This window comes from Schistocerca piceifrons, chromosome 6, assembly GCF_021461385.2.
Source record: "Schistocerca piceifrons isolate TAMUIC-IGC-003096 chromosome 6, iqSchPice1.1, whole genome shotgun sequence".
NCBI lineage: Eukaryota > Metazoa > Arthropoda > Insecta > Orthoptera > Acrididae > Schistocerca > Schistocerca piceifrons.
In genome coordinates, this window is record NC_060143.1 from 77,452,968 (window position 1) to 77,478,413 (window position 25,446).

General features: G+C 42.1%; 1 protein-coding gene across 1 annotated transcript in view; it reads left to right on the plus strand.

Annotated features, from left to right (window-relative positions):
* Window positions 1–25,446, plus strand: part of LOC124802420 (BSD domain-containing protein 1-like) — a 79,424-nt gene that overhangs the window by 11,643 nt on the left and 42,335 nt on the right. Inside the window, exon 3 of the mRNA XM_047263185.1 lies at window positions 13,079–13,124. Within this exon, the coding sequence (XP_047119141.1) occupies window positions 13,079–13,124 (46 nt within the window). The remainder of the gene's footprint in view (window positions 1–13,078; window positions 13,125–25,446) is intronic.

The window sequence follows — 25,446 nt, forward strand, 5'->3', positions numbered from 1 at the left end:
AGAGGAAAGTTCAAACTTTCATGCATTTAATGCAAGCATCATGTGTTACATGACAAATATCAAAACAGTGGCTCATTTCCTGCCACATACGAAGCAGCTGGTCTCTCGTTATTGAATTCACACCTTCAACAATTTTGCAGATTTTCAAGAGTGTCAGGCATAGGGGGATAAAAACATGGTCTTTTACATAATGCAGCAGATAAAAGCCACAAGATGTGAGTTCTGGAGATGTGGGAGACCACCAGCAATGAAGTTCACATTTGTGACACCACTGACGGATGTTGGATTGAAAGAGGAAGAGCAGAAGATGAACTTCATCGCAGTGGCCTCCCAGGTCTCCAGACCTCGCACTTTGTGACTTTTATTTGTCGCATTACTTAAAAGACCGTGTTTTTATCCCCCCTATGCCTGACACTTGAAAATCTGCAACATTGCATCATTGCAGTTGTGAATTCAATAACGAGAGACCAGCTGCTTCGTGTGTGGCAGGAAATGAGCCACTGTTTTGATATTTGTCATGTAACACATAGTGCTCTCATTGAATGCATAAAAGTTTGAACTTTTCTCTTTCCAGGGACATTGAAATTGTGTTTCTATCATTTGTAGTTTGGAATCAATAAATGTTTAAAATCTGTTCCTTCTTTTGGAATGGCACTGTATTTGGAGCCCTGAAGAAAGACATTCGTGGCCTTAGATTTGCTTTGGATGAAGAGGTGGTTTAGTCGTGGTTCCATAGTCAACTGCAACCATTTTTCAACGAAGGCATTGACTATCATTGACTAACAGTGGGATAAATGTATTACAGTTATGGCAATTACTTTAGAAATAATAAACCATTTACTTACATTTTTCCATCTTGTCTCGTTTTCATTTGACTGTCATTTATTTTTTGGAAATGTGCTTTGTGACCATAGTCTGTCTCCTTGAACAATTCCAAGAAATTTTTGTTCTGACTTATATTAATCAAGTATAATTTTATAACTGTTAGGTAAAATTGCTGCTGGAATTGTAACAAATAAATCTAATAACAAGAAAATTTAATAAATGGTCTTTCTCTTTTATTGATTTATTCGCTTAAACTAGCTTTGAATGTCTTGGATAACACTGTTATACATTTCCTTAAGTCCTTTCCGGGCTTTTTGTGTCAGTTTATGGACTGAAAAATTGAGAATCATACTTCATGTAAATAAATGTCGACCCAGTTATTTACCAGAAAAAACTAACCAGCAGATGCCTCCAAATGGTTTAAAATTCTTTAAATTCTTTAGTATGTAGAATTCACACCAAGGAGCCCCAGTTCAAAAGAAATGCAGTGACAAAACACAGCAATGAAGTTTACATGAAAAAGATAGCCTACTGCCCAGTATTTTGTATATTAAGCGTTTGAAAGAAAAGTACTAAACTGAAAATTACATGTAGACCCTAATCATTTTTCAAAATATCGTTGGATGTGAGATCCACCAGCTATGCAAAACACCATTTTTCTCAGTACCCAAACATGTTTCGGCACCACTGTGCCATCATCCGTGGGTTTTAATTTTCTTTTTTTATTTTGCAATGTGAACATTTTTGTTCAATGATTATAAAATTATGTGCATTTTTAGTTCAAACAACCGACCATTTCTTTTGTAAATATCTTTACATTTGGTGTGCATGAATTTTCTGGATCACTTGTGTGTTAATTACTATAGGTAGCCTGTCATCTGCAACCAAACAATGTTGATGAGAAATTTTTTTGCTGGGAGTTAACCTATCTTCTAGAATGTAATTCAGTTTTTTGCAATGTTTTCGTGCCTATATTCGTTTTTACGTTTTCGTGTGGCAAGTACTTCCATTCTGCGCATAATGCTGGGGTGTTGTGATGCACATGCAACTATAACAAGTATTTTTCACAAATAACGTAGTAAAACACTTTTCACTTCACCAGAACACAGTGCGATTGTGGTTTGTTATACGTCCCAGCCCAGTCAGTGTTCATTTGTTTACCAGAGAGTTCGGCACCAAATTTGAATTTTGTTTGCATTTTATCTTGTGTGTGTGTGTGTGTGTGTGTGTGTGTGTGTGTGTGTGTGTGTGTGTGTGTGTGTGTGTGTGGACTTTATCCATTTGTGCTGTTTTTATTCGTAAAGTTCCTTTAATGTGTTAAATAGTGTGCCCTTGCAGAGTGTAGTGTATTCATTTAAGACCTGTTTTCATTCTGCTATTTCGTTGCCCAGCCAGGCATTCCCCAGCAAGCTCAACAACAAATACAGGAACACCTTAATGAAGCTACTCTCAATATACAGTTTAATAAAAATTGCCTGGCTAATAATGTAATTCCAGATTATATTAAGATCTCTGTAAATAGCATGTCATCTGCACCAAAGAAAGTGGAGATTTTGTTGCTAAAGCAAGAAATTAGGGAATTATATGCTAAAAAGCAGGCACTCAACACTGAACTTTACCAAACACATTTAGATTTGGCCAACAAATCTACAATACCAGCTCACTTTGAGGAAATAACAGAGAGAGAGAAGGCATATATTCAGAAAGTAATGCAAGAAAAATGAGAGAAACACAATAGAAAACTCAACAGAATAATCAACAGCACAAACACACCCAGTAAAAACAATCTCAACCAACAATACAAGTTCCATAACAGAACTGTTAACCTAACTGACATAAATCTTACCAAACAAGAAAAGAGCCTACTAGAAAAAGGGCCAAAACACAACATTAACGCATACATGTCACACAAAACAGTAGAAAATCTCATAACGGAATCAGAACACATCATACAGGAACAAGAAAGACTGAGCATACCAAATTTTAATGCAAACTTGACAAGAGAATTAGTAGCTGCAGAAATAACACAGATAATCAGAACACACAAATCCACAATTATTTCTAATCAAAAAACATCAGAGGAAATTACAGCCAGCAAACTTAAACAAAAATTAAAACAGAACAATGCCATATTAACAAGAGCAGATAAAGGGAATATTACTGTAATTATGGATGAAAAAGAAAACATAGAGAAAAAACTAGATTTTCTCAAAGACAACAATATCACAAAACTGATCAGTGACCCAACAGCAAGATACCAGAAAAACATTCAACAGACATTCTCAAAAGGCCAGGTAAAGAGGATGACACAGAAAAATCCAAAAGCACCCACCCTAAATGCCCTACCAAAGGTTCACAAGGATAATATCCCATTAAGACCCGTCATTAACTTCCGAAATGGTACATCCTACCACCTAGCCAACAAACACACACACTACTGAAAAAACTGTATATGTTTGAAAACAGGAATCTGGAAAACTCAAAGGAGTTAATAGACAGAATCAAGAACATACACATACTGGACACAGCAGCCCTCATATCATTCGACATCACATCAATGTACGCCTGCATTCCAATAAGTGAAACAATCAACATCATCACACAAAGAATAAAACAACAAGGAAACATACCAGACACACACATCAATGAAATACCCTACTGGCCATTAAAATTGCTACACGACGAAGATGACGTGCTACAGACGCGAAATTTAACCGACAGGAAGATGTGATATGCAAATGATTAGCTTTTCAGAGCATTCACACAAGGTTGGTGCCGGTGGTGACTCCTACAATGTGCTGACATGAGGAAAGTTTCCAACCAATTTCTCATACACAAACAGCAGTTGACCGGCGTTGCCTGGTGAAACGTTGTGATGCCTCGTGCAAGGAGGAGAAATGCATACCAGCACGTTTTCGACTTTGATAAAGGTCAGATTGTAGCCTATCGCGATTGCGGTTTATCGTATCGCAACATTGCTGCTTGTGTTGTTCGAGATCCAATGGCTGTTAGCAGATTATGGAATTGGTGGTTTCAGGAGGGTAATACGGAACGCCGTGCTGGATCCCAACAGCCCCGTATCACTAGCAGTCGAGATGACAGGCATCATATCCGCATGGCTGTAACGGATCATGCAGCCAAGTCACGATCCCTTAGTCAACAGAGGGGACATTTGCAAGACAACAACCATCTGCACGAACAGTTCGACGACGTTTGCAGCAGCATGGACTATCAGCTCAGAGACCATGGCTGCGGTTACCCTTGACACTGCATCACAGACAGGAGTGCCTGTGATGGTGTACTCAGTGACAAACCTGGGTGCTCAAATGGGAAAAGTCATTTTTTCGGATGAATCCAGGTTCTGTTTACAGCATCATGATGGTTGCATCCGTGTTTGGCGACATCGCGGTGAACACACATTGGAAGCGTCTATTCGTCATCGCCATACTGGCGTATCACCCAGCTTGATGGTATGGGGTGCCATTGGTTACATGTCTTGGTCACCTCTTGTTCACATTGACAGCACTTTGAATGGTGGATGTTACATTTCAGATGTGTTACGACCTGTGGCTGTACCCTTCATTTGATCTCTGCGAAATCCTACATTTCAACTGGATGATGCACGACCGCATGTTGCAGGTCCTGTACGGGCCTTCCTGGATACAAAAAATGTTCAGCTGCCGCCCTGGCCAGCACATTCTTCAGATCTCTCACCAATTGAAAACGTCTGGTCAATGGTGGGCGAGCAACTGGCTCGTCACAATACGCCACTCACTACTCTTGATGAACTGTATGTGCTGTATGTGCAGCTGTACCTGTACACTCCATCCACACTCTATTTGACTCAGTGCCCAGGCGTATCAAGGCCGTTATTACGGCCAGAAGTGGTTGTTCTGGGTACTGATTTCTCACTATCTATGCACCCAAATTGTGTGAAAATGTAATCACATGTCAGTTCTGGTATAATTTATTTGTCCAATGAATACCCATTTATCATCGCATTTCTTCTTGGTGTAGCAATTTTAATGGCCAGTAGTGTAACAATCATACTCAAGACCGTAACATCACAAAATTATTTTGTATTCAACAAAGAATTTTATTTCAACATGAAGGACTGCCAGCGGGATCACCAATCAGTAGCCTCCTAGCTAACATATTCATGAACAACCTGGAGAACAGGATCTTCAGACACATAATAAAACCAAAGAACTACAAAGTCATATGTTGGTACCGTTATGTTGATGACATAATATGCCTGATTGATGAACCACATACCCACATAGAACAGCTACACAAATAAACAAACAACTTACACCCAAAAATTAACTTCACATTAGAAACAGAAACTAACAACACACAACACTTTCTAGATCTCACCATACAAAAAACAAACAAGACACACAACTTCACAATATTCAGGAAACCGACAACCACAAGCACTACCATTCACAACCTATCGAACCACATATTGACACATAAGCATGCAAACTTCAGATTCATGCTCCACAGATTAAACAGAACACCCAAGAACAAACAGAACTACACACAAGAACTAACACAAGAACTAAACGCAATAAAACACATAGCAGTAGAAAATGGTTATACTACCCATATGGTAGACAAGTTAAATAAAAAAATATGCAAACAGTACAAAAATGAACACACCACACACACAGAAATCCCCACCTAGCACAGAACTACACAAAACACAAACAATGACTGCACACAAGACACAACAGAGCAACAACACACATACAAAACGAAATGGCACATACTCACCTACAGTAACATGATTGTTCACAGAATAGACAACATATTAAAGAAACAGGGAATCCAAATAGGATACGGGACGGAGAACACAACACAACACAACACAGAAAAAAGATCAGAACACAAGAAAAACACCCATGGATAAATTTAACAGATCAGGAATATCTGAACTCACGTGCAACACTTGCCAGTCAGTGTACATAGGACAAACATGCAGAAACTTCAAAATAAGATATTCAGAACATATCGGAGCTTTAAAAAGCAACAGCTCCCATAGCGCATTTGCTGACCACCTTGTAGCCAACAATAAGTACCCAACCACAATAGAAACAGACCTAAGAATACTAAAACCCAGCCACAGCCTATACAGCAAACAGACCATTAAGGAAAACTTCCATATACATAAGGCAATAGCAGAAGGAAAACAGCTCTTAAACAAATTCACTACACTCTGAAAAGGCACACTGTTCAACACATTAAAGGAACTTTACAAATAAAAACAGCACAAATGGATAAGGTCTACACACACACACACACACACACACACACACACACACACACACACACACGCACACACACACAAAGATAAAATGCAAACAAAATTCAAATTTGGCGCCGAACTCTCTGGTGAACAAATGAACACTGACTGGGCTGGGACACATAACAAACCACAATCACACTGTGTTCCGGTGAAGCGAAAAGTGTTAGCATTATGCGGAGAATGGAAGTACTTGCCACACGAAAACCTAAGTAAAAATGAATATAGGTGCGAAAAACGAAATTACATTCTAGAAGATAGGTTAACTCCCAGCAAAAAAATTTCTCATCAATATCGTTTGGTTGCAGATGACAGGCTACCTGTAGTAATTAACACACAAGTGATCCAGAAAATTCATACACAGCAAATGTAAAGGTATTTACAAAAGAAACGATCTGTTGTTTGAACCAAAAATGCACATAATTTTATAATCATTTAACAAAAATGTTCACATTGGAGAATTAAAAAAAAAACACTAGTGATGGCACATTGATGCCGAAACATGTTAGGGTACTGAGAAAAACGGTGTTTTGCATAACTGGGGGACCTCACAGCCAACAATTTTAACTACAAACACGGCCAATACAAGGAGCTGCAAATCAAAATGATGGATATTTCAAAATATTGTCTGCTGATGTGCGTGTGATACTGCTGTGAGCCGTGTTGCATACATTGTGGAGTAGCAGGTTTTCAATTGAAACTCCATCAGCAGCAAGTATTTGTTATCGCGTATTTAATATTTCTGGAAGATTATCGAAATTACTTATGTTCTGGAATAATAAATATTTGTATAAATATCAGCACTGTCCATCCAGGAGCTCAGTTCTATTCCATTTGTATTTGGTGTCTAATAAATGTGCTGTCAGTGCCAAGTGTTGTACTTAGTTGAAGATCCTCCATTATAATTTGGAGTTAATTGCTATTGCAATGAGAAATTGTTTGGTTCATATGCAGGGTACTTCACAATATCTACCTCACTATGGGTCTAATTAGACAGTGTAAATGCCGACACCGACTCAGGGAGCAAATGGAATACAAACAGTACATTATTCAAGAGACCCGTATATTCAGGAGACCAGTAGATTCCAAGCCAGCAGTAAGTCAGCTGCACACTAGGCATCCATGAATGTTCTCTGAAGGTGTTGGGCGGGATCCAACAAAACGAGTGAAGGAATTCGGCCAAGTTGCCAAATACAACACTTGGATGACATGATGTGTTTGGCAAATGTGTACTTTTACTTGGATGTCACAGCCCAGTACTGGCTTGAGAATAGTGACGAGAAGTTCAACAGCTGGGACAAATTCCAGGCAAAACTGAAGAAAACATTTGAGTGACAATCAACAGCAAGTCTATTTAGCAGAAGAGTTGAATAACATGTTCCAACATGATGTTGAAACAACACTGTCTTTCATACTGACTGTTTTGGTCCTTTGCAACATTCTCAATCTGAATATGACAGAAGCCAATAGGGTCACCATGTAGATGAAATGAGTTGCAGAGTGCATGTACCAGGCTCTTCTGGTAAAGCATGTCACAGCCACGGAACAATTCATCAAGTTGGGCCAGTGCAGTGAGGAAATGCAACAGAAAAGAGTCCTGAATGTGGTCCCGATCGCAGTTGTGGTAGACCACTATTACTTCACTTTTTTCTTATGCCGTGTAGTAGGAGAAGAGCTGTAGCCTTTTATGACAGCCAGACATGTTGAACCTTCATCTTCTTCTGTAGTGGTCAATCCAAGGATTGGTTTGCAACAGCTGCAATGGCAGCTTGTCTCCATTCTGTGCATCTTTCATCTTTTCTCTTCATTTTTTATACCTGTTACATCCCACATCTTTCACGATTTGATCCGTGTGCCTCAGCTGTGGTCTTCCTCTGTCTTTTTCCCTTGACATATTGGGTTCAGGAGTCCTTTATGTCTTAATATATGGCCTGTAAATTGCACTCTTCTATTAACAATGAAACTCCAGAAGCTTCTCTTCTCACCTGGTCTTTCCAGAACCACTTCGTTTGTGACCTTGTCGATACATTTTATTTTGAGCATGTGTCTGTAGCACCACATTTCAAAAGAATTTAGCTTCTGGTCTTCCTCTGTCCCGGGAGTCCATGTTTCACACCCATATGATTTCAAAAATCACACATATACGATTTCAAAAATCTTTTCCTGATTTAAAGGTTGATGTTCTTAGATGTTAAGATGTTTTTCTTCTTGTTAAAAGCAGCCTTTGCTTGAGCAATTCTACTTCTCATTTCTGCGTTGCTCCTTCCATCCCTGGTAATATTACTGCCCAGATAAGTAAATTTATCAACTTGTTCAAGCAGTTCATTGCCTACATGAACTTGGACTTTCACTTGATCTTTTTTGTCGCATGCCATTACTTTTGTTTTTGCTTTATTAATTCTCATATTATATTCTTCCCCCATAACTTTATCCATTCTATTCAGTAGGACTATAAGATTGTCTTCACTTTCAACCAGGACAGCTATATCATCGGCATATCTTATCATATCTATTCGTTGTTCATGAATTACTACACCTGTCTGTGTATTTTCCCTTACTTTTTTCAGCACCTCTTCAATGTATAGGTTAAAGATAACAGGGGATAGTGCGCAACCTCGTCGGACACCTTTCCATATCTTCACCTCTTTTTATTTTGTCCGTCCACAGATAACTGCTATCTCGTTTTTGTACAGGTTTCATATAATTTTTCTATCTTTATAGTCTTATTCCTACATTTTTGAGTACCTAAAACATCTTACCCCATTTAACATTATCAAAGGCTTTCTCTACATCTACGAAAGCTATGTATGTTGTCAGGTTCTTATCTAGTCGTTTCTCTATTATTAGTTTTGGAGCAAATATTGCTTCTCTGGTTCCTCTATCTTTCCGCAATCCAAACTGGTCTTCGGAGACTGTAGCTTCGACTTTTTGTTCCGTGTGTTTTAGGATAATTGAGGTTACTATTTTAGAGGCGTGAGTAACTAGGCTGAGTGTCCTATAATTTTCACATCTTGTAGCATTTGCCTTCTTTGGAATGGGGATCATAATGTTTTTCTCAAAGTCTGTAGGAGTTTAACCCTTCTCATACATGTTGATAACAAGATTATACAACTCCTGATTCAGTTTTGCTCCTCCAGATTTCAGAAGTTCAGCTGGGATATTGTCTATACCAGGCGATTTGTTGTTTCAATTTTTTCAGAGCTAGTTCAAACTCTTCCTTTAATATAGGTTCATCTATGTTGTGTGCATCTACTTCTGTTTCTTCTTCCATGATGTTTTCAGACAGTTTTGGTCTGCTGTACAGTTTTCCTATATATTGTTTCCATCTTCTTGCAACTTCATCATCATCATCCAACATATTGCCATTTTCATCCATCACTGCCCTGCACTTGTTTCTTCTGTCTCCAAAGAAATGTCTCGCACATTTATAGGCCTTGTCAATATTTCCCTTTCTCATGTTGTCCACAACTGAAATACAGAGATCGTCAATGTATTTTTCACTTACTTGTTTTGCCTCTCTGTTGATTCTGTTTTTCAGTCTCCTGTATTACTCTTGGTCTTCTCTCTTCGCAGAATTTTTTAATTTCCTTCTTTCTTCCATCATATTTAGTAGGTCATGTTGAACCAAGTACACAATAAATAGCAGCCATGAATGTAGAGCCCATACATAATAGAGGTCCTTAGCACCAATATCCAAGACCAGTCGATTGATCGTGTAGAATTGACAGGGCCAAATTGGACTTGTCAAACAACCCCAACACCTGATCGACATAGGTAGAACCAACTCCTGCCTATTGTAACGCCTGCAGAAAGACACACATTTGCAGGATGGAGGACAACACACTGGTCCCTTTTCACTGTGGATGCCGTGAACATGTCCACTACTGCAGAGAGAAAGAAGTGTGTTCAGTGGCTTACACCACAAAATGACAAGCAACAAAATAGTTATATTCATCCCAGTCAACTGAAGACAATTATAGTTTATCTATGGGCCAAAGCTTATCACCATACTTTGCATAATGTCACATCTGAACACGCCATTGTCATTCCCAGACAGGTATCAGCTTCTCAGCTTAACACTGAATTCAGGAAAACTAAGCAAGGCCACCATCTAAGGAGGTGAGGGCACCACTAGCGAAAATTCTCCATGGATGATAGTTATCAAGATGGCAGTAAGTCTCATTGGTGGCCAACTTGATCACGTGCTAGTTGACTCAGGGACTTCTTTTTCTGTAATGTCAAATGCTTGTTGTCCCCAGCTGAAGAAGACTGTGTTTCATAATATGAAAGTGACTGTACGGAAGGTCACGAATGGGAAATAATTCCAGTCAACAGGAACATGTATTGGAAGAATAATAACCAGTGAGAGAATAAGACCCTTTAAATTTGTTGCACTTCATGGAACGTGGCAATGTCGAGGACATCATTGCTTGAATGGTTTTGTAAGTGCTATTTCTCTGGAGAATGGAGAAGTTGTTGATGTTGAGTGCTTATCTAAGTACTGCCACACGTGCCATGGTAACACTGAAGGACATATTGAACATCAGTGTTCTAAGAATTATGATGGTTACATTGGAGGTATGAAGTGTGATGGAGCTCTAAAAATATTTCAGAGGTCAGTGCCTATTTATAATGTTAGATATATGAAGTACCTAAACTTCATCTGCACTTTCAAGAAATAAGAGAGCACACAGTGGGATGTTCTACACTTAACAAGTACCTAAACTATCTTTTCAGTTCTTATGAACATCTTTTGTTGGCCTAAGAGGATAAAAGTGGAACATGTTATTCCGAACGATCCCATTTTACACCATAACAGTGAGGTCTTTCTTTTTATTTCTTTACATTTGTTTACCGCTCAGAGACTGTATCATTAGTGGAGACTCATTTTAACACTTAACCAAATTCATACAAATATTCTACTATCAGTAATAATGTATACATTTAGGTGTTTAACTTGCTAGACACTTAGGTGCTCCATAATAGCACATAAGTTGGTAGGCATGAACAGCTGTTTCAAATTCTGAAATATCTTTGATTGTTTTATGTTGTATGTGAACAATGGGCATGCGTATCCTAGGTTAATCTTGCATGAATGTGTACATTAATATGATACATGTTGTCCTTGTATTAAGTTGACAAATCTGATATTGTAAAATGATACTTGGACAAATAAATTACTAAAACTAATACATGACTCCCAATTCCCTGACCTTTGCCAGTTCATGCAGCTAGTTCCAGCAGTTGCTGCCAGTATAGGTATATCAGACAAGAGTACACTTCGTACTGGTAACCACCTCATGATGTCCAATTTTTCAGACATTTAATGATGGCTTCTAGCCCTCTCATATTTTGTTTATGTATGTTATTGTTTGCCTGACAAGTTTATGTATTGTATGTATGCATGATTATTTAATGGTGCAAAATTCCCATGTGCCCTGTTAATAACTGATTGTAAATATTTATGAGGGTAATCCCAAAAGTAAGGTCTCCTATTTTTTATAAGTACAGAACTCTCTTTGTGTGGCAGTTGGTCACACTGTTATGAAGAGTGCTTCATACTCTGTGTGTAGAAATGCACACGCCGCGCTGTGGCACTCAGTCTTGGCTTGGCAGCCTTTGAGAATGGAGCTCCTGTTGGATGTTACTGCCAAGTGCGAATTGTGCGCAGTTATTTGGTTTTTGAACGCAAAGGGCACTGTGCCAATTGAAATCAATCACCAATTGACGGAACTGTATGGTGAGTCGTGCATGGATGTCAAAAATGTTCGTAAGTGGTGTAGAGAGTTTGCAGCTGGTTGGACCGAAATTCACGACGAACAAAGGAGTGGGAGACTGCCAGTTTCTGAGGAGACAGTGTTGAAGGTTGAGCAAAGCGTGGGTGAAGATCGGTGGATCACCCTGGATGATCTCTGCACATTGGTTCCTGAGGTTTCCCAAAGCACTGCTCGCAGAATTTTAACAGAAACATTGAACTACTGGAAGGTGTGCGCAAGATGGGTGCCATGCATGCTGACTGAGGACCACATGCAGCGACGAGTGGATGCTTCCCGCACGTTTCTTCACCACCTTGCAGCCGAACAGGACAACTTTCTGGACTCAGTTGTCATGAGTGACGAAACCTGGGCATTCCAGTTTATCCCTGAGACCAAGCAACAATCACGCCAGTTCATAACTTTCTGAACAGCATGGCGGCGAGCTGGTATGACATGGGTATACAAAAACTGCCACAGTGTCTACAAAAATGCATCGACAGAAATGGTATTACGTCGAAAAATAGCTAAATGTTCAATCTGTAAACTGATCTAAACCACTGTAGAAATAAACAGGTCTATGTACTTATAAAAAAATAGGAGACCTTACTTTTGGGATTACCCTCGTATCAGATCTTTTACACACTAATGTGATGGGATGTGCTTTATGGCTTTTGTGCTATTTGTGACCGGAACAGGAAAAGGGAGGAGTGACGATGGTACACCAATTGCCTACACCACAAACCATAAAGTTGCTTGTGGCATCAAGACGTAGCTGTGTCTCAGTTTCCCTGATCTGAAGTTTGAAGCACATGTTTACACTCCTTGAGAATAAAATCAGTCATACACATGAAAAATGTTTGAAGAAGACAGCTCTTTAAATAATAATGTTGTAGGTGGTCCACATTTGTATGCTCCAATGCGTCAATCAACTCATCCAGTCAGTAATTTATGGACTTGTAATTTGATGTAGAATCTGTATCATGATTGTCATTGTAATGAAGTTCGCAGTATGTGTGTTTACGACTTGCAAACAACATTTGAACATTCATATAGTACTACCTAAACTAAGAATGTGTTGGATGTGGAAAATCTTGGATTACATTTTACTTTCTGTGTGCTGTCTAAAAATTTGGATGTATCACTTGTGAACTGAGTTTTTTAGATACAAATATTTTGTTTTCTTTTCTAGGGGTGGAAACTGGTGGGATTCTTGGTATAATGCTGCTAAATCCAAGGTTTGTACATTATACAGTTTTTCTCACTTGTGTGACACTGGATAAAAGTGTTTTTTCATGTACTACTGCACATGTTTTAAAAACAATAAAGTTTGATTCACGTAAAATACAAACTCACTTAAAATCACTATCGCACTCCCATTTTCATTCACTTTCACTTATACCCAGTTTATAAGAATGTAAAATGTCAACTACGTTAATATGAAACTCCACTCACGTTAGCCCTCAGCACAGTCTCTTGTCTTTGCTAAGAGCAAATCATGGAAGTAATGGGATTCCATGTGTTATCCAATTCGTATCTGCTGTCCTTGTTGATAAGGTTTTCTGGCATGCCTGTTTCCACATGTTAGTAATAATGGAACCCCAGACCATTGTGACAGTAGTCAAAATTGTTATTTTATCATATTCTATTGCATACCCAGTGGCTATACACATCTATAACAGATAGTCACAAAAAGCAAGTGCAGATTGGTGTTCTGTGCAATATTCTTGCACAGTGCATGTGATCTGATCTGTACAAACCATACCACATTGGCAAGGCATTTTATACGATCTACCCATATAATCTTCAGCATTCTTCTGTAGCACCACATTTCGACAGCTTCTATTCTCTTCTTGTCCAAACTATTTATCGTCCATGTTTCATGTCCATACATGGCTACAGTCCACTCAAATACTTTCAGAAACGACTTCCTGACATTTAAATCTATGCTCGATGTTAACAAATTTCTCTTCTTCAGAAATGCTTTCTTTGCCTTTGCCATAGCCAGTCTACATTTTATATCCTCTCTACTTCGACCATCATCAGTTATTTTGCTCCCCAAATAGCAAAACTCGTTTATTACTTTAAGTGTCTCATTTCCTAATCTAATTCCCTCAGCATCACCTGATTTAATTTGACTACATTCCATTATCCTCGTTTTCCTTTCGTTAAAGTTCATCTTATATCCTCCTTTCAAGACACTGTCCATTCTGTTCAACTGCTCTTCCAGGTCCTTTGACTTCAAAGTTTTTATTTCTTCTCTGTGGATTTTAATTCCAACTGCAAATTTTTCTTTTGTTTCCTTTACTGTTTGCTCAAGACACACATTGAATAACATCGGGGCTAGGGTACAACCCTGTCTCATGTAAATAGCCTTTTGCTCCCTGTATTTTCCCCCTGCCACCTTCAGAATTTGAAAGAGACTATTCCAGTCAACATTATCAAAAGCTTTCTCTAAGTCTACAAATGCTAGAAACTTAGGTTTGCCTTTCCTTAATCTATCTTCTAAGATAAGTCATAGGGTCAGTGTTGCCTCACATGTTCCAACATTTCTACGGAATCCAAACTGATCTTCCCTGAAGTCAGCTTCTACCAGTTTTTCCATTCATGTGTAAATAATTCATGTTAGTATTTTGCAGCCGTGACTTATTAAACTGATAGTTTGGTAATTTTTCACATCTGTCAACACCTGCTTTCTTTGGGATTGGAATTATTATATTCTTCTTGAAGTCTGATGGTATTTTGCCTGTCTCATACATCTTGCTCACCAGATGGTAGAGTTTTGTCAGGACTGGCTCTCCCAAGGCCGTCAGTAGTTCTAATGGAATGTTATCTACTCCCGGGGCCTTGTTCCGACCTCGGTCTTTCAGTGTTCTTCAAATTCTTCAGGCAGTTTCATATATCCCAGTTCATCGTCATCTAAGTCCTCTTCCATTTCCATAATATTGCCCTCAAGTACATCACCCGTGTATAGATCTTCTGTATGCTCCTGCCACCTTTCTGCTTTCCCGTCTTTGCTTAGAACTGGGTTTCCATCTGAGCTCTTGATATTCATACAAGAGGTTCTCTTTTCTTCAAAGGTCTCTTTAATTTTTCTGTAGGCTGTATCTATCTTTCCCCTAGTGATATATGCCTCTACGTCCTTACATTTGTCCTCTAGCCATCCCTTCTTAGCTATTTTGCACTACCTGTCGCTCTCATTTTTTAGACATTTCTATTCCTTTTTGCCTGCTTCATTTGCTGCATTTTTATATTTTCTCCTTTCATTAATTAAATTTAATATTTATTCTGTTACCCAGGGATTTCTACTAGCCCTCATATTGTTACCTACTTGATCCTGTGCTGCCTTCACTATTTCGTCTCTCAAAGCTACCCATTCTTCATCTACTATATTTCTTGCCCCCCATTCTTGTCAGTCGTTCCCTAATGCTCTCCCTGAAACTCTCTACAACCTCTGGTTCCGTCAGTTTATCCAGGTCCCATCTCCTTAAATTCCCAAACTTTTGCAGTTTCTTCAGTTTTAATCTACAGTTCATAACAAATAGATTGTTGTCGGAGTCCACATCTGCCCCTAGAAATGTCTTACAATTTAAAACCTGGTTCCTAAATCTCTGTCTTACCATTATGTATCTTCCAGTATCTCCAGGCCTCTTCCATGTATACAACCTTCTTTCACGATTCTTGAACCAAGTGTTAGCTATGATTAAGGTATGCTCTGTGCAAAATTCTACCGGGCGGCTTCCTCTTTCATTACTCCCATTTCATATTCACCTACTACATTTCCTTCTCTTCCTTTTCCTATTATCGAATTCCAGTCATCCATGACAAATTTTCGCCTTCCTTCACTGTCTGAATAATTTCTTTTATCTCATCGTACATTTCATCAACCTCTTCGTCATCTGCAGAGCTAGTTGGCGTATAAACTTGTACTACTGGGTAGGCATGGGCTTCCTATCTATCTTGGCCACAATAATGCATTCACTATGCTGTTTGTAGTAGCTTATCCGTGTTGCTATTTCTTTATTCATTATTAAACCTTCTCCTGTGTTACCCTTATTTGATTTTGTATTTATGACCCTGTGTTAACCTTACCAGAAGTCGTGTTCCTGCTGCCATCGAACTTCACCAATTCCCACTATATATAACTTAAACCTACCCATTTCCCTTTTTAAATTTTCTAACCTACTTGCCCAATTAAGAGATCTGACATTCCAAGCTCCGATCCGTAGAATGCCAGTTTTGTTTCTCCTGATAACAACGTCCTCCTGAGTAGTCCCCGCCTGAGATCTAAATGGGGGACTATTTTACCTCCGGAATATTTTTCCCAAGAGGATGCCATCATTCTTTAACCATACAGTAAAGCTGCATGCCCTCGGGAATAATTATGGCTGTAGTTTCCCCTTGCTTTCAGCCGTTTGCAGTACCAGCACAGCAAGGCCATTTTGGTTGGTTTTACAAGGCCAGATCAGTCAGTCATCCAGACTGTTGCCCCTGAAACTACTGAAAAGGCTGCTGCCCCTCTTCAGGAACCACGCGTTTGTCTGGTCTCTCAACAGATACCCTTCCGATGTGGTTGCACCTGTGATACGGCTATCTGTATCTCCAAGGTACGCAAGCCTCCCCACCAATGGCAAGGTTCATGGTTCATGGTGGGTAAAACCATCTAAAACTTGTGAAGTGTCAACTCTCAAGTAATTTTAACTGGACATTAGTACTAAACTATTCACTTTAATGGTTATGGGAATTACCTTATGTTTATGAGAAATCAGGTACTTTGAAAAAAAAAAAACCCATGCACCTCTTCATACACTATTCACTGCTATTTCATCTAATACTTCAAGCAACACATTTATATAATTTTACACAGAACTCCAACAGTTGTCGATACAGTGGAAAACCTCAAATGCTTACAAACATTGGAGTTAAGTGAAATTTACCTCCTTTAGTGCCAGTATTCTGATAGATTATTGAAGAATTGGCTAACAGGGTATTCTTTAACTTTGCTTTTGAATATGTGGGGAGTTTCAGTAGCCTACCTGATGTCTACCAGCAGCATATTACAGACTTTAACACCATAATATATAACTTTATTCTGAACCCTAGACAGACATGCATTGTCTTCTTGAAAATTCTTCACTTTTATTATTATGGATACAAATTGCAGGATTCATCATCAGTTCACTCATTATGAACCACAGATATCATTAGGGAGTTAATATGTGATAATTGCAAGACCCCTGTAGAGGTCTCTGCTAAATATTTGGTTGTCAGCTTTATGCAGTATTTCTGCATGATCCTTACAGGACTTAACAACCCCCCCAGGGGGTCCACAACTCTTTTGTGGGTACGTGCGTAGCGAGCACGGGACCCCGGGCTAATGTGGTCCTCCTTCCTTTCCGGGCTGCATACCTTCCTTTTCCGCAACCTTCCCTATCCCCCATCTTCGCTCCCCCTCCCCTCACCTCTGGCTCTTTCCTTCCCTTTATCCCCCTCTGGGAGTATGTTTTGTGCCTACGTCCAGAGACGGACGCTCGAAAATGTAACACATTCTTCGCTTTCTCTGCTTGCACATCTTCATCCTTCCTTTGTCCTTCTCTTTTCCTTATCTCTTCTCTTTATCCTTTTCTCCGCTGCACTGTTTGAGACCTCTCTTCTTTCCCTTCCCTTTCTTTGTTTTTCCCTTTCTCTTTTTTCCTCCCTGTGTGTGTCTGAAGGCCGACCCATGCATTTTCACGCGTAGCTGGTGACGGGGTAACGTGTAATTCCCCGCCCCGGGTAGACAGATAGGACACGTATGTACCCCCTGGTAACGGCCAGGCCCAGGGAGGTGTGATTACCCGAGCTGATACCTTCCGAAAGTGCCGATTGGTCCCTCCATCCGTTTCTGGGGAGGTGTGACCTGAGGTGTGAACAATCACCTAAGGCGGGAGTGCCCTCAGAGAGGGCCCCCACAAGGGAGGAGCGCGCCATCGGAGATGCTGGTAATCATTGGGGATTCTTCCGCAATGGTTTCCTCATCTTTCACTATGTCTGCTCACAAGCGTAAGTTCACTGAGTCTCAGCCACAGACAGTTCTTCCATTGTTGCCACAGTTCCTTGTTGTTTCTCGGTCTGACGAAGGTCACAACTTCTCCACGGTCAACCCTTTCATTATTCAGAAAGGTGTCGATGCAATTGCAGGTCCTGTAAAGTTTTGTTCCAGATTACGGTATGGCACCTTGTTGTTAGAAACAGTCAGTGCCCTCCAGGCACAAAAATTGCTGCGTACTTCACTGCTCCACACCTTCCCTGTCCAGGTGGAAGCGCACCACACTTTAAATTCTTCACGTGGAGTCGTTTATACACGCTCCCTCGACGGATTGTCCGACGAGGAAATTCAACACTACCTGTCTGACCAGGGCGTAACAGCTGTTCATAGAGTCATGAAAAGGGTTGACACGAACATCGTTCCAACCCGTACTGTCTTCTTGACATTTGACAGACGTTCCAACCCGTACTGTCTTCTTGACATTTGACAGAGTTCAACTCCCATCGAAAATAAAAGCAGGCTATGAGATAATTTCCGTTCGCCCCTACGTCCCAAACCCTACGCGTTGCTGTCGGTGTCAGCGGTTCAATCATACCAGCCAGTCCTGTTCCAACCCGGCCAAATGTGTTAAGTGTGGCAAGGATGCCCATGATGGTGCTTGTCCACCTCCATCCCCTCACTGCATCAACTGTATGGGTGACCACACTGCTTCCTCTCGAGATTGCCCCATTTTTAAAGATGAAAAGCTCATTCAGGAAATCAGAGTGAAGGAAAAGGTGTCGACCTTTGCTACTCGAAAATTATTCACCAGTCGAAAGCCCACTGTGCCTCAGGCAGGAAAATACAGCACTGTTCTTGCCTCTCCTTGGCCAACAAAGGAGGCGGCCACGCACTCTTGTGATCTCACCTTTAGTGACACGGTCGTCAGATCGGCCAGCACAAAGATCGCCCGTTCAACCTCCCCACTTTCGCCTGCTCACTCTATGGCTCACCCTTCATCAAGTTCTGCTAAATCCCGATCCCTAAAGTCAGACACCCGGACTTCCAAAAAAGAGCATACTCGTGAAGATTTTTTAGGTACCCCAACTTCACAACCGTCGGTTCCTCCTCCATCTAAACATCATGTTTTCGAGATGGCTAAAAAGAAACCCAGTTCCTCTCCTTCTCCGCCACGGCGTGTCTCATCTACAGCACCGCCTGGCGGTAACCGCCCTCGGCCGTCTTCTGTGTCGCCGAGGCGCACTGCTGGCGGCGGATCAACCGGCTGATCGCTGGTGGCAGGAGCTCCTCCTGAACAACCTATGGATCAGAATCTTCTGCCTTCGGCTGAGTGCTGTTCCACGCTGTCAGTCGCAAGCTCTGAGCAGTCGTTGAGTTGACGGCAACCTTGGTCACATTCTTCCATTTTCTGTCCACCCTATGTCCATTATCCATTGGAATATCCGCGGCATTCGAGCCAATTGGGATGAATTGACGATCCTCTTACGATCCTACTCGCCGGTCATCTTCTGTCTTCAGGAAACAAAGCTGCGTCCCCACGACTGCTTTGTTTTCCCCCATTTTCAGTCAGTCCGATTCGATCTCCCCTCTGTTGAAGGCACTCCAGCACATGGAGGACTCATGATTCTTCTCCATAATACTCTCCATTATCACCCAATCCCCTTAAACACTTCCTTCCAAGCAGTCGCTGTCCGTCTTTCCCTTTCTGGATACACCTTCTCTCTGTGTACTGTATACATTCCATCATCCACACCAATGGCACGAGCTGATCTCCTTCATCTTCTTGGTCAGCTTCCACCCCCCTATTTGCTGGTTGGGGACTTCAATGCCCACCACCCGCTTTGGGGATCTCCACATCCTTGTCCGCGTGGCTCACTATTGCTAGACGTCTTCCACCAAGCGGATCTTGTTTGCCTCAACACTGGGGACCCTACATTTTTGTCTGCCTCCACGACAAATTTCTCTCATTTGGCCCTTTCGGTCGGTACTGTTCCGCTAGCTCGGCGCTTCGAATGGTTCGCCCATGCTGATACACATTCGAGTGACCACTTTCCATGTGTTCTTCGATTGCAGCCACAACTGCCATATATGCGCCCGAGATGCTGGAAGTTTGCCCAAGCCGATTGGACACTTTTTTCGTCTCTAGCGACATTCGATGACCGTGACTTTCCTAGCGTCGACGATGAGGTCACTCATATTACAGACGTTATTCTTACAGCTGCGGAATGTTCAATACCTCGCACCTCCGAATTGCCCCGGCACCCCCCCAGTTCCTTGGTGGAACGAGGCATGCCGTGACGCAATACGTGAGCAGCGACGTGCTCTTCGCGTTTTCAGACACCATCGTACTTTGGCCAACTGTATCCGCTACAAGCTGTTCCATGCGCAGTGCCGTCGCGTCATCCGCGATAGCAAGAAGGCAAGCTGGGACTTCTTTACTAGCTCATTTAACACCTTCACTCCCTCCTCGGAAGTTTGGAGTCGGATTCGACGCTTATCAGGCGCGCCTAGTTTCTCCGCGGTCTCTGCGCTCACTGTTGCGCATGATACATTAGTGGACCCCGTCGCAATTTCTAACTCATTGGATCAACACTTTGCAGAGATTTCGAGCTCTTCAAATTACCCGCCAGCATTTCTCCTGAAGAAACGTGCAGCGGAAGTGCGACCTCTTGCTTTCTCCTCTCAAAATCGCGAAAGCTACAATACTGTTTTCTCTATGCGGGAACTCCAACATGCACTCTCTTCTTCTCGCTCCTCCTCCCCAGGACCGGATGGTATCCACATCCAAATGTTGCTGCATTTATCATACCATAGTCTGTGTTACCTCCTTCGCCTTTATAACCGAATTTGGACTGACAGTACTTTTCCCAGATGATGGCGGGAAGCTATCGTCGTTCCTGTTCCGAAACCTGGAAAGGACAAACATGTTCCCTCTAGCTATCGCCCCATTTCTCTCACGAGTAGTGTATGTAAGGTTTTGGAGCATATGGTGAATTGCCGTTTAGCTTGGTGGCTGGAGTCCCGCAGTCTTTTAACACCTGCCCAATGCGGTTTCCGAAAGCATCGTTCTGCAGTTGACCATCTTGTTGCTCTCTCCACTTATATCATGAACAATTTTCTCCAGAAACGCCAAACAGTAGCAATATTTTTTAATCTGGAGAGAGCATACGATACATGTTGGAGGACAGGCATCCTCCGCACACTGTTCTCTTGGGGCTTTCGCGGTTGGTTGCCCCTTTTTCTTCTCGAATTTATGGCAGAGCGCACATTTAAAGTGCGGGTGAACACTACTCTCTCCCATACTTTCTCCCAAGAAAACGGAGTACCCCAGGGCTCCGTGCTAAGTGTTGTACTGTTTGACATAGCCATAAATCTAATTATGGATTGTCTCCTTCCTGATGTCTCGGGCTCCCTCTTTGTGGACGATTTTGTGATCTACTACAGCTCTCAACGGACCAGCCTTCTTGACAACGTCTTCAAAGCTGTCTCGATCGCCTCCACTCTTGGAGCATTGAAACAGGCTTCCGCTTTTCTCCCAGTAAGACCGTTTGTGTTAATTTTTGGCGTTGTATGGAGTTTCTTCCACCTTCCTTACATCTAGGACCACTCAATCTTCCATTTTCGGACATCGCTAAATTCTTGAGTCTTATGTTTGACAGAAAGCTGTGCTGGTCCTCCCACATTTCCTATCTTTCGGCTCGCTGTCTGTGATCCCTCAACACCCTCCGTGTCCTGAATGGTACCTCCTGGGGAGCGGACCGAGTGGTCCTTCTCCGCCTCTATCGCGCCTTAGTGCGCTCGAAATTGGACTATGGAAGCATAGTTTACTCCTCTGCTCGGCCATCTATTCTTCGGTGTCTCGACTCTATCCACCACCGTGGATTATGTTTAGTGTCTGGAGCTTTTTACACCAGCCCTGTGGAAAGTCTTTATGCTGAGACTGCTGAACCTCCGCTGTACAATCGGCGAGCTGTCCTTCTAAGTCGTTATGCTAGCCATTAGTCTTCCATGCCTGCTAATCCGGCCCATGACATTTTTTTCGACACCTCCTTGGATTTAGGGTATGCAGGCCCCCCTTCCTCCCTACTACCACCGGGAGTCCTCTTCCGTCAACTGCTCCATTCACTTCCCTTCGGCTTTCCTAAAACTTTCTTGACAACTTGGGGTACAGCACCGCCTTGGCTCCGTCCCCGGACCTGCCTGCTCCGTGATCTTTGTCAGTTTCCCAAGGATCGTACCCCTTCACTTGTTTATCGTCAGGCATTTTCTGCTCTATGCGCGCAAATGAAGGATGCCACATTTATTTACACTGATGGCTCAAAAACATCATTTGGTGTAGGGAGTGCCTATATTGTTGGCGACACCCCAAATCGATTTCGGCTTCCTGACCAGTGTTCGGTTTATACTGCGGAGCTTTACGCTGTTCTCCAGGCTGTCCAATACATCCGTCGCCATCAGCGGATACAGTATGTTATCTGTTCAGATTCTCTCAGCTCTCTCCCTAGTCTCCAAGCTCTCTACCCTGTCCACCCTCTGGTCCACCGGATTCAGGACTGCCTACGCTTGCTCCACTTGGGGGTCGTCTCAGTGGCGTTCCTCTGGATCCCAGGACACGTTGGTATCTGTGGAAATGAGGCGGCCGATATAGCGGCCAAGGCTGCAGTCTCTCTTCTTCGGCCAGCTATTCGCACGATTCCCTTCGCCGATCTACGGAATGTTTTATGTCGTCGTGTTGTTCTTTTATGGCATGCACATTGGTCGACACTTCCCCATAATAAATTGCGGGACGTGAAAGCTCTTCCCTGTGCTTGGACCGCTTCCTCCCGAACACGTCGTCGGGAGGATGTAAATTTAACTAGACTCCGGATAGGGCACTGTCTTTTTAGCCATCGACATCTTTTAAGTGGCGATCCTCCCCCACTCTGTCCCCACTGCTCTCAGCTGTGGACGGTAAGACACCATTTACTTGAGTGCCCCTATTTTACTCCGTTATGCACCCGTCTACAGCTGTCGCCTGAAATATCGTCCATTTTAGCAGATGACACACGCTCAGCCGATTGTGTTCTCGAGTTTATTAGTGCCAGTGAGATGATGTCAGTCATTTGAAGCTCTTTTTGGGGACAATCAACCCTCTTCTATAGTGGTTTTTTAAAGCTTTCCTTCTGTTCTTAGTTTCTCCAATTTTTTGAGGTTTGTTCCAATTGCTGCTGGTTTCCAGTTTCGTTTTTTTACCTTTTCCTAAGTCACGGACCGGGCGCTAATGACCGTAGCAGTTTTGCGCCCTAAAACCATAACAAAAAAAAAGGACTTAACAACACATCTCATCATTCCTCAGCACTTAAGTATCCAACTTCATTCCACATTGATTCTTCTCGACGATTATCATAAATTTTTGTCTACTCTTCATCATTACTAAATTGTGATCAGAGTCTATATCTGCTGCTGGGTATTATTACAATCTGATATCTGATTTTGAAATCTCTGTCTGACCGTGATGTAATTCAGCTGAAATCTTCCAGTGTCTCCAGACCTTTTCTAAGTGTAACTCCTCCTCTTTTGATTTTCAAGCACTATATTCACTATTACTAGCTGAATCTAACAATGGAAAATCCAGTATGGAATATGACAATATTAAGGAAAGGATAGTTGCTATTCACCATAGACCTATAGTGGATATGCTGAGTCACAGATAAGCACAACAAAAAGACTGTCAGAAAGTAAGCTTTCAACCATAAAGGCCTTCATCTGAAATAGACAAAATACAAACACACACGCATACTCATAGCAATTGCAAATGCAAAACCCAACTCACACACACATATGACCACAGGCTCCAACTGCTGAGACGTGACTGCAAGAAGCAGCGCATGATGGGAGAAGCAACTGAATGGTGATAAGGAGAAGGCAGGGGTGGGGAGAGGGAAGGATAACAGAGTAGGGGTGGGAGCATACAGGGATGAGGTGGAGTGAGGGTAGGGCAGCTGGGTGTAGATGCAGTTGGGAGGTTGGACAGAGGGCACAGTGCTGGCGAGAGGTGGGGAGTAGCTAAAAGGAGAGGAAAAAAAAGGCTGGGGGTGCGTTAGTGGAATAGAGGGCTGTGTAGTGCAGGAATGGGAACAGCGAAGGGGCTAGATGTGTAAGGACAACCATTTGTTTTTATCATCAAAATTTCCCCTGTAACTAGTTATAAATTGTAACATTGAAAAATCTTGGGTAAAGTAAGACTAATATGAAAGAAATAATATGAAATAAGAGAAGTTGGTATTCACTACATAGAGGGTGCAGTAAACACCTGTCTCAGGTGGAGTAGGTAGTGAGGGTGCAGATGATGCCGGGGGGGGGGGGATACAAGGGTACGGGTGGGAGAAAATGCTGTTGTGTTGCCTTCTGTGGGAGCTTGCAGGGATGTGGCGGGGACAGGATAGTGGGCTGCTATGGTTGTGTCAGTATAAGTTGATCCCTGATGGCTGCAGTGAGCAGGAAATGGCAGCTTGAGCTGCTACCTCAACCAGTAATATAACAAGGTTTTGTAAACACCTCTATGGCAACACCTCAGTGTTGTTACAGCTCTGCAGATGGCTTCTGTTTTAGCCTGCAGCCATATCACTTCGCAGTTGAAAGATGGAAACAGTGCTGCAAGCTGTCGGGGATCATCTTACGATGTCTCAACTATAGGTGCAATATCGGGAGGCTGTGCTTGAGTGACCCTGGGGGGAGGTGATGGTGAGGGGAGGTCCGGAGAAGTGAAATGACTATGCAGGTGATCTGGGGATCAGAAGATGTTTGTGAGGCTGGTGTGGGAGAAGGGAAGAGGGTGGAGGCTGGTGGGGACAGGCCTAGCAAAGTTTGAAGTCAGGGGATTTATAAAAATGAAGGTTATATTCAGGGAGAGTTCCCGTCTGCACAATTCAGAAAAATTGGTGTCTGTGTGAAGAATCCAGATGGCACAGGCTTTCAAGCAGTTGCTAAACTCAAGCATACCTTTTAGTGGAGCACACTCAGCAACAGGGTAGTCCAGCTTTCTCTTGGTCACAGAGTTTGGCAGTCGCCATTCAAGCACAGAGACAGTTCGTCAGTGGTTGTTCCTGTTGCAGTTAAGTTGGTAGATGTCATGGCTCCTTTCACAGGTGTCCCTGCCTTTGATAAGATAGAAGACGCCCGTGGCAAGACTGGAGTAGCTGGTAGTGACAGCGCATATTTGAAAGGTCATGCAACTAGATCTAATATAGGAATAGGTGCCAAGGGGCAAGGAGTTGAGTATATGGGTGGAATAGAGATAGACAAGGGTGACAGAAGACTGCTGTAGGAGGTGTGTTGAAGGATATTTGTCATTTCAGGACACAATGAGATGCCATTAAAATGTTGTTGGATATTGCCATTTAGTTGCTCCAGTCGTGGGTGATGTTGCGTCATGAGCTGGGTCTCTCCTTTGTGTCCGGTTAGTGGGTATGTGGTGGGTGGTAGTGACAGGTGAGACAAGTTGCAAGGGGCAATTTCTATCCATGAAGGACTCACCAAGACCTCTGGCACAT